We start from the raw sequence: 9,966 nt of genomic DNA on the forward strand, positions 1-9,966 counted from the left end.
ATGACATTCTGGACTCAAAAATACTAAGCAGTTTCAGTAGTTCTTCTTTGTTAAGGCCAGCAGAGGAATCATGAAGTGATATGCTCTCAGCACTGCTCTTGTCCTTGCTTACCTACACAGAGAGAAAGAGATTCACTCAACTCCACCATTTACATGCACCTCAGCCATTGACTGAAAGAATGGTGGGGCTGGAAGGGACCTCTGGAGATCATCTCCTCCAACCCCCCTGCTCCAGCAGGTCACCCACAGCAGGGTGCCCAGGGTCACAGCCAGGAGGGTTTGGGATCTCTCCAGAGCAGGAGACTCCACAGCCTCTCTGGGCAGCTGCTCCAGGCTCTGCCACCCTCACAGCAAAGAGGTTTCTCGTCCTGAAGGGAGTTCCTCATGGCAATTCCATCAAATGCAACACTTGCAGGTTAGCTCTTCACAGGAGCAGGATCAACATCACAGCTTCCATGACACCCTATTTATCAGGCTGAAGCAGTCAGCTCATGTCCACCCTGTACAGAAGTTACACCAGCTGCCCACATTTTACATATATATGAAAATACAGCAAATTTTTTGTTATTACTCTCAGGAAATTATGAACTTCACAATCTGTTGCTCTGTTGCTACTTCTGTTTAAAGGCTCGAGGGAACTGCAGCTGGTTCAAACTCTTTCCACACTATTTAAGCACCTTGCTCTGCTGAAAAGCAACCCAGCAATATCTTCATTGCCAAATGACCAGTTTTACACCAGTGAGATACAAGGGAGCAGAGAATCAGACCACCTAAATTCCACTTACCTGTTCACTTTCTGCCACAAGCTCCTGCCTGATGAGCTGGAATGCACCCTTGGTTTTTGCCATTATATCTAGAGCCCCAAACAAAGTCTTTAATTTCCCAGCACTGCTGTTCTGACCTAAAAAAAAATAAAAATGAAGGACAGAAATGACTTACAGAATCATAGAGTTGTCCTGGTTGGAAGAGGCTTCTAAGATCATCAAGTCCAGCTTTCAGCCCAGCACTGCCAGGTCACCACTAACCCATGTCCCTCAGCACCACATCTACACAGCTTCTAAACCCTTCCAGGGATGGGGACTCCACCACTGCCCTGGGCAGCCTGTTCCACAGCTTGACAACCCTTACAGTGAAGACATTTTTCCTAATACCTAATCTAAACTTGCCTTGGTGCAACTTGAGGCCATTTGCTCTTGTCCTTTACTTGCCACATGGGAGAAAAGATGGCTCCCACCTGGCTCCAACCTCCTGTCAGGGAGTTGTCAAGAGTGAGGTCTCTCCTGGGCTTCCTTATGGTATGGACTGCACTTTTTCTTCCACCCAAAAACACTTCAAGAGTTCTCAGAAGAAAAGCACATGCTGTCCTAGTCAACTGAAAGCCAGCAAGATAAAAATGTCTCTTGCCTCTTGAAGATTCTGTTCTGCAGAGCAGATTATTCCTGCTCTCACACACAGTCATCTAAAAGTGAAGCTAAATAGGTAAAGATAGTTTGAAAAACCATTGTTGTAAGACAGAATTAGACTTACTTGCCATCTGGAACTCTGCAAATGCCACCCTTTCCAGCTGCACACGAAGGAACTCACAGGAGGCATCCTTCAAGAGCTGGAAGAGTCTTACTGCTTTGCTGTAGTGAAGATCAGCCAGTATTCGGTGCTGCTTCCTCAAATGTTCATCACCCACCTGCACTCAAAGCAGGGTACAGAGTGAGTCCCAGACAATCTGTGTGTTCAGGAGGTAATAAAAGGACTACCCAAGGTACCAGCAGTTGTTCCCCAGCTCATTTCATAACAATTCATCTAAAAGTCTGCATGTTTCTAGAGTCCATCATTAGCCTGCCACCTTTGAAGCTGTTATAATCCCAGAGCTAATGCTACAAAATTCACATCAAGCAGAACTAAACTAATTATAAAGAATAATAATTGGAAAAAAGCAAAAAAAAAAATCAGAAAGCAACATGCAAGTCTACACTAAGGCTTTAATAAATCAGATGCTGATGTTTTAGCAGAAGGCTGCCTGCTTAAATATAAGAGTGGCTTGGAAAGAAAACCAAACCAAAGAATATTTCTCATCAATGGCTTCTGTTATGAGAGCATGGAACTACTCAGAACCATAAAACTCAACACAGCCTATACAGGACAGACTGCTCTTAAAAGTAATATTGTATTTCACAACAATATGCAAACCAACCACCTCACACCTCGTTGGTTAAATCATTCAATGAACTCTATCCCAACTACAGGCAGATAAATATCCACCTCCACACATTGGATATGTTGAGTATGGAATGTATGAAGACAACCAAACAGCTGGTACCTGGTTTCTCAGGCAACTGTGGTACATGGAAGCAAGCCTGTGGTGGATGGTTGCAGCCCGATACTGGCAGAGAGGCTGTCGTGCAGACACTGTCTCAACATCACAGTACTTCAGGGACTTCAGCATGGCTTCACTAACCTCCTTCTCTATCTGCAGGACAAAAAGGTCTCCTGTGATTACTGTGACACTAGAACACTGCTCTGGGTAAGGGTAAAGGTTACACCTCCATTTGCAGCACTACCTTTTCATTAAGCAAAACCTTTAAAATAATATTTAATCACTTTTAACCCTTTTATGGTTTGCAAGAACTACTTCACAAAAGTTCTTCACCCCAGTGAAGGCTTACAAGTTATTGCAGTATCAAGCTCACTCACTGTTAAGTTTTTCAGAAAGACAATGGATTGTTTTACCAGATGTTGTCACAAAAGCTCTTTGTTACCTGTTCCTGGGCCTTCCTGGACAGTGGAGCATAGTCCTGCTGCAGAGTTGCCATGGTGAAGTATGTAGTAGACAGCTCCCAGTTCACAGAATCCCAGACAGCTGGGTGCACATCTCTCTTCCCTAGTGACCTTAGGGCCTTCAGGTAGTAGTCAATAGCCTACAGATGATAAAATGATACACATACATCATTACTGATAATTTCTAGTTGCTATAAACTTTGTTTTCCCTCTACTCATTCTAAAGGAACTTTCCAAAATAATCTGTCTGAGCCTTCTGCACTATTTTCCTTACCCTTATTTCAGTCCTAACTTTAATCCTGACCACCCCTGTCTATCTCCCTTGTGTGTGGCTACTGATAAAGTTTATAGCAACAAGAAATTGTTTTCCCTCTACTCATTCTAAAGGAACTTTCCAAAATAATCTGTCTGAGCCTTCTGCACTATTTTCCTTACCCTTATTTCAGTCCTAACTTTAATCCTGACCACCCCTGTCTATCTCCCTTGTGTGTGGCATTGCAGTCTGTTAAACTGCAGTCTATGGGCCATTCTAAAAATAGTATGATGTTACCTTATTATAATAAAGGGCCTCCTCTGGGGAAAACTCCCTTTTGAAGTCCCCTTCAGCTGCACAGTGTGCTTGGGCACAAATTCTCATCAGCCTCCCTGTGTTGCAGAGCAGCAGAGCAGCGTTGGTGGCGTCAGCGATCGACTCGAAGTTCTGAATTCCTTCTTCAAAGCAGGAGAAGCTTTTCTTCCAGAGCTGCTGCTCTGTCGTCGACACGTTTTTACTCACTAGGGTTCAGACACAAACTTTACCATCAGATTCAGACAACTCTTGAAAGACACTCAAACATTTCCATGAAGTTCTTTTTGTCATAAACAGCCTTGCGTAATTTCAGGGTGGCAAATGATTCTGAAGACCCAGTTCATGGAAAATCCTCTTAAGAAAACCCCAAATACATGAAAATTTTAATGCCTCAAGGGTACAGTTACAGACACTATACTTTCCAAAGAATTGTGGTAACATGACACACAAAACCCAGGGGAAATGAACAGGATAAAACACAGATTTATTTTTTTCCCACAGCAATGGTCAGGGTATTGCAATTAACTCTGAAACACACAGCATGAAACAAGTAAGAAGTAACTTTTCCAGAGAGGTGAAATGCAGTGTTTGAGCTTTAACTTCAGCTAAATAGCAGTTCTGCAAAAACACAGAGCTTGAAAAAAAAAAAAAAAATCACAAAATTAAAAGCCCAACCCCAAATCCTTCAAATGTTAATTGGACAAAGGTCACAGAACACAGCTGGCACTTGGGAGGCTGGAGCTGTTTACACTGAGCCACCAGGATCTAATTTGTTCTGTTTTACATAACTCTTACTTCTAGACAAGACATTATTGGGTTTGCTTTAAAAAAAAAACAAAAATGCAAACACTTTACCCTACAAGGAAGTTTAGACAACCTCCATTTCCTCAAGAAAAAAAACAAACAAAAACCAAAAGCAAAGCTTCTAAGGATTTATTTACCAAAATATTCATAGACTGACCTCACTGAAACTATTCTTATGTTTACATTAAGCTTACACTTGTTCATTCTGGGCTAAACTAAACACATCAAGAATGCAACATGCTTTCCCTTCTACTAATCAAGTTGGTTTAAAGTTTCCATTGTGTTTTCTGAGGGCATTCTACACACTTCAAAGGAATTTCTGCAAAGCTACAGATTCCCTTACTCAGTTTAGGTTCAAGCACAGTGTACAAGTCACAGAAATCTACCACAGGTAAATATTTACACTGGACACTGAAGCTACATAACATCAAATACAAGAAAGCATTTTCTACCAAGGTTTTTAAATATCTTTTTAAATATCATCACTCAATTTTTCTCATGCTGTTATTGAAGATGGTCACAGCTCCATGAAATAGAAGTAGAAAAAAAGAATACTTGCCCACTCTCTCAGTCTGCACTGCAGCAGCCTGGTTCATGTAAAACACTCCAATCTCATTCCTGATGTTACCCATCCTCTTTAGGACCTGTATATGCTGCTCTGGATTTTGGTTTTTTAAATTACTGAAAAGGAGAATTTCATATGCTGCCTCGTAACATTTACAGCTGACAGACAGCTGGCATTCCAAGTCTGTGGACAAGTCTGTAGCCCAGGCAAACACTAGAAAACAAAACAAAAAGTCTGCATGTCAAACAGGATTTCCAAACAACCTGAAATCTGTAATAGTCTAGAGGAAAATGTCCCAAAAGATGATCAAGTGTGAGACTCGTGTCAGAATGATCCCACAATTTCTACAGACAAGAAATTTTACCCATTAAACAATTAATGTCTGTAGTTATTTTACAGCTTCAGGCATGTCATACAGTATCTTGACAACCTCTTTACATATGACAGCCACGATAACCTCTCTCTGGAGCAAACAGAATGCAAGTGTAATAAAATCTCCTCTGGAAACACTACTAGTGCATGGTTTTGAGGAAGCAAAACAAAACTACTTGTCTGGCATGTATTTATGGCAGTTACCTTGTATCAGCATCATACCTTGGCACCTGGATTCTCTGTGAAGACTGTGCAGTATTTCCTGATCTTCTTTTGTCTGGTAATTATACTCCTCAAGATAGGCTGCTCTGTTGTTTGCATTCTGAGCAAGCATTAATTGGATGTCTCCACAAAGGGTTAAACACTGACAAAGAAATACTAACACTTCAGGCAGCATGCTGGCACACAGACAGCAGTAGGTATCTATTAGGAAAAAAAAAGAAATCCCATGGATGAGGCAGGGGGAAAGAATTAAACACCAAAAGGCTTGACACAGAACGACAGTGTAATTGGTTTTTAGGTTACCTGTCACACTTATTCTCTGTATGCAGACAACACCTGTTCTAAGAAGAAGAACTAACCTATTTTAAAGTCACAGTTGCCCTACACAGCTAACAGTTTCAAAAGAGCAACTATGTTGTCCAAGATGAGCAGTGACACTGCTAATTGCCAATGTTAATCTCAGGTTTGACTACAGGAAAAGTGACCTTCAGCAGGTTAACTCAAATGAGCTACTGCCTGAAAAACTGACTGCCAGCAGATACAGCTTAAACTCAGTTTTCAGTCTTTTAAAGACTAACAGCTGAGAATGATTTGAGTTACTGATAAACATATTGATGTTTTGTGTTAAGACCAAGCCTTCTTGCTTTGTAAGGCTCCTGTTGCCCCAAGCCTTACAAACATGGAAGCAAAACAGCAGCACTACAGCACTAAGCTAATGACTTTTCTTGATAAGTTTTTCTCATTATGGCAGCAACATTCTAAACTGACTGATTTTACTTCCTTCATTTACATCTTCAAGTATTACTTGAGGAATGTCATTGGAGAGGAGTATCCAACTCAGCTGATGAACAGGTTGGGTATTTCTAAGTCAGGAATATATGCAGGTGAAATGGGAATGCCCAGGCATTTCCAGGGAAAACACCACCTGCTTGCAGCAACAGCACTTACACCCCACACTGCTGTCTTGGTCTTAGCAGCAACACCAACTCTCCCACCTTCAAGTGCTCTGAAGCTCTAAGTCCACATGCTAAGTTTCCCAGTCTGTCAAAATGGAAGCACCTTTCTACCACACACTGACAGGAGTTATTCTTACTACATACTCCCCTCCTGAATAACGAGCCAGATATTTAGTTTCACTAAACACAGGGTTGTCAGACTTGTCACTGCATGCCTCTAGGAGAAATCATGCACAAGAGAACTATCAGATATTGTGGCAGATACATACAGGCAACAGCACAGAGGACAAAGATGCTTTAGCAACTCACCATGGCACTGTAAAGCCAGCTTGATGTATCGCAAGGCTCTCCCGTATTTCTGCAGAACCATAGCAGCATCAGAGAGGACATAATAAGCCTTCGAGGACTTCAGAATGAGCTGGAGTTTCATTTTATATTGCCATGATCCAGGAATCATTCCTGACTGACTGGAATGCTTTCCCTTCTGAAACGAGCCCACTGTAACACCAACAAAGCCTCATCAGTAAATGCCACCCCCATAACACAGGCCAAAGGCTGGACACAAGTTTATCCACAAGCAGATGGAATGTAAACTGCCCTCTTTGTTGGTTTAGCTCCCAGCACAGAAGGAACTGGACAACCTGGTCCTTTCCCCAAGGAAAACCAAAGTCTCTCTCACACTCATTTCAAGACATCCTCAGCATGAGATTAGGAAGGTTCACTCTTCAATGCTGCAATGGTTATGGAACCCAAAAAGAACAGGCCACCAGTTTCAGACACACCAAAGGACAGAATTTTCTCCTGACCATATTCACACACAGAAATGAGTTTCTTGCTCACTGGTGGACCCACAAGTCCTGAATTTCAGGCTCACTATCTCTAGTAAGTTGTAAAAGAATAGCTTGTTTATGTTTCAGACAAAGGGAGATCTAATACAGTGCCAGCTCATGCAGTTAAAAACGCAGAGTGCACACACACAGTGTCTAGATATGATTCAGAAGTACCTCTCTTCAAGAACTAAGGGCACTTATCCTTTCTATATGTATGTGAACACATACATGTATCAGAGAAACTACATCATTCACATCACCAAAACCAGACATACCCCCACAGTGGAGAAGTGAAAGTTTCTCCCTGTTTTTTGAGCTATTTTTGTCTAGGTCAAACTCAATCCTTATGACCTACACAAGCAGCACCATTGCTTCTTCAGGGAAAAGCTCCAGCACAGCTCCAGAAGTCAGCTGAAATATTTTTTTTGTCTGATCTCTGTAATATTTACCTCCCACATCCCCCAGGAAACACTTGTTTCTAAACAGGCAAAGTTGCCATGCAGACATTCTGCTTGCCAGCTGGCAAGCAGCTGCAGTGTCATCAGTTCCAAACTGTGAAGGCAGAAGGTAAGAGCCTGGCTGCAGGAGAGATGAAATAAGCACCCTGTGCTTGCTGAGCTGACCTCAGGACAATTTTGCAATAGCCTGTGGTAGAGATTAGTCTCACAGTCCATATTAACTCCATGTAACTGGAACAGGTTGTCCAGAGAGGTGGTAGAAGCCCCATCCCTGGAAACATTCTGGGAGAGGTTGGTCAGGGCTCTGAGCAACCTGCTCTAGTTGCAAAAAGGAAAGAACAAAGAAATGTAAAAATATGCAAGAACTATGTTTCTTTCTGGGCTTCTCACCCTTCAAAGGTCTCTACCACTTTCACAGAGTCTTTCCTATACCCTTTTACAGCACTCCAGAGAAAAATAAAACAGACTGTAGTCTGACATTTCCAAAGTTTGAGTATTTAAGCAAACAAAACACCTTTTATTTGCTTCTTCCTTCCACAGCTGTAGAAGTCCAAGAAAGTAAACAAAATCCTAGTTAACATTTATATGCAACTCGGAAGCAATAATTAGAAGTAGAAAAACCTGCCAGAAGCAAGAACTTCTTCCACAGAACTTCCATGTCACCAAAAAAGAATAGAGACTGTTTTAAAAACAACCCACACAACTTACAGTGCTCCACACACCAAACCTCAGAGCCCTTCCTGAAGTCATCCACAAGCCACATCTGAACAGTGTCCAGTAAAATTACACAGTCACTAATAAAAGATGCTTTGATATGCAGAACATCCCAAATGAGCTATTATTTACATATTTAAAAGAAAACAGATTTTTGGTATACTACTTTTTGGGTGTACTACTTTTGTTTATGCAGTAATGTATAATTTGTGACATAAATACACTTTTTACAATCAAACTCAAGTGGCAGCAGTTTGTGTTGGCATTGGAAAGGTCTCATTTGCACAACAATACAACTCACTTTTGTCTAAAAACAATGCCATCTGTTTTTCCAGGCACTCGGGACCACCACTGGTAGATTCATCTTCATATTTCAGTGGGATTGGTGTGCTGGGGTCAGCTGCAGGAAGGTCACTTTCTTTTTTAACGCTGCTGTCAACAGACTTCAAGCCCTGCAAGAAGAAGAAATCATGGAAATCACCTTGAAAGCACTATTTAAAAAAAGTACAGAATACATCAAGAATGGTTACAAGATGAAATATCATTAGAAAGCTGATGGTAAACTCAGAATCATAGACTTGTTCAGGTCAGAAAAGACCTTTCAGATCAAATCCAACCATTAACCCAGCACTGCCAGCTCAACACTAAACCATGTCACCAAGTGCCATAACTACCCATCTTTGAAACCCCTCCAGGGATGTGGCCTCCACCACTGCCCTGGGCAGCCTGGGCCAGGCCTTGGCAACCCTTTTGGGGAAGAGTTTTTTCCCCAATTACCAACCTAAACCTCCCCTGGCACAACCTGAGGCTGTTTCCTCTTGTCCTGTCACTTGTTATTTGAGAGAAGATACGAGGCCCCACACCACACATCCCTCAGCTGCTCCTCACAAGACTTATTCTCTAGAGCCTTTCCCAGCTTTGCTGCCCTTCTCTGGACATGCTGCAGCCCCTCAAGTTCCTTCTTGAAGGGAGGGTTCCAAAACTGAGCCCAGTCTTCAAGGTGCAGCCTCCCCAGTGCCAAGTCGAGGAGGACGATCCCTGCCCTAGTCCTGCTGGCCACACTGTTTCTGACACAAGCCAAGATGCCACTGTCCTTCTTGGCCACCTGGGCACACACTGGCTCATGTCCAGCTGGCTGTCAATCAACACCCCAGGTCCTTTTCCACCAGGCAGCTTTCCAGCCACTCTTCCCCCAGCCTGGAGTGTTGTGACCCAAATTTACCTCCAGGACATAGTTGAGCACGAGGCGGCAGCGCTCCTCGGTGCCGTGGCAGACAGGAAATGCACAGCTAGGCTGCAGTGAAGGGAAGGGAACACAGGAACAGGTGAAATGTCAAAATTACTGCCTAGCAGATGCAAATGACAGACAGCAATAAAAAAACCTGGTAATGGAACATCTGAACCCTACACTATGAAGCGTGACACCGTTTCTTTCCTTTATCTCAGTGAGCAATTCATATACCTGGTCACCTCCACTTGGTCTCTCCTGGTAATCCCAAGGAGAATGCAAAGAGGAGAAGGGATGAGGTGACTCTATTCTGTGAAAGTAGATACAAACCCACCCACAGATGGTCTGCAGTGCAGAGCCAGGAAGATGAGAAGATTCAACACTGCACAGAAATTGTCTCAGCCTATACATCACAGTTGCACTGTCATCACCTCTGAAGTAAAATGCTATGAACAGTTTCTTTGCTGATCTTCCCAG

General features: G+C 42.6%; 1 protein-coding gene across 1 annotated transcript in view; it reads right to left on the minus strand.

Annotated features, from left to right (window-relative positions):
* Positions 1-9,555, minus strand: part of EDRF1 (erythroid differentiation regulatory factor 1) — a gene marked incomplete at its 5' end in the record, with an annotated part of 12,568 nt that extends 3,013 nt beyond the window's left edge. The window contains 11 exons of the mRNA XM_008944583.1: positions 1-112; positions 786-901; positions 1,528-1,681; positions 2,315-2,464; positions 2,754-2,912; positions 3,323-3,546; positions 4,704-4,922; positions 5,304-5,504; positions 6,569-6,757; positions 8,563-8,713; positions 9,484-9,555. The exon at positions 1-112 is cut by the window's left edge and continues 76 nt beyond it. Of these exons, the coding sequence (XP_008942831.1) occupies positions 1-112; positions 786-901; positions 1,528-1,681; positions 2,315-2,464; positions 2,754-2,912; positions 3,323-3,546; positions 4,704-4,922; positions 5,304-5,504; positions 6,569-6,757; positions 8,563-8,713; positions 9,484-9,555 (1,747 nt within the window). The remainder of the gene's footprint in view (positions 113-785; positions 902-1,527; positions 1,682-2,314; positions 2,465-2,753; positions 2,913-3,322; positions 3,547-4,703; positions 4,923-5,303; positions 5,505-6,568; positions 6,758-8,562; positions 8,714-9,483) is intronic.
* Positions 9,556-9,966: the final 411 nt, after the last annotated feature.

The sequence above is a fragment of the Merops nubicus genome, unplaced genomic scaffold (assembly GCF_000691845.1).
Source record: "Merops nubicus isolate BGI_N331 unplaced genomic scaffold, ASM69184v1 scaffold44947, whole genome shotgun sequence".
Taxonomy (NCBI): domain Eukaryota; kingdom Metazoa; phylum Chordata; class Aves; order Coraciiformes; family Meropidae; genus Merops; species Merops nubicus.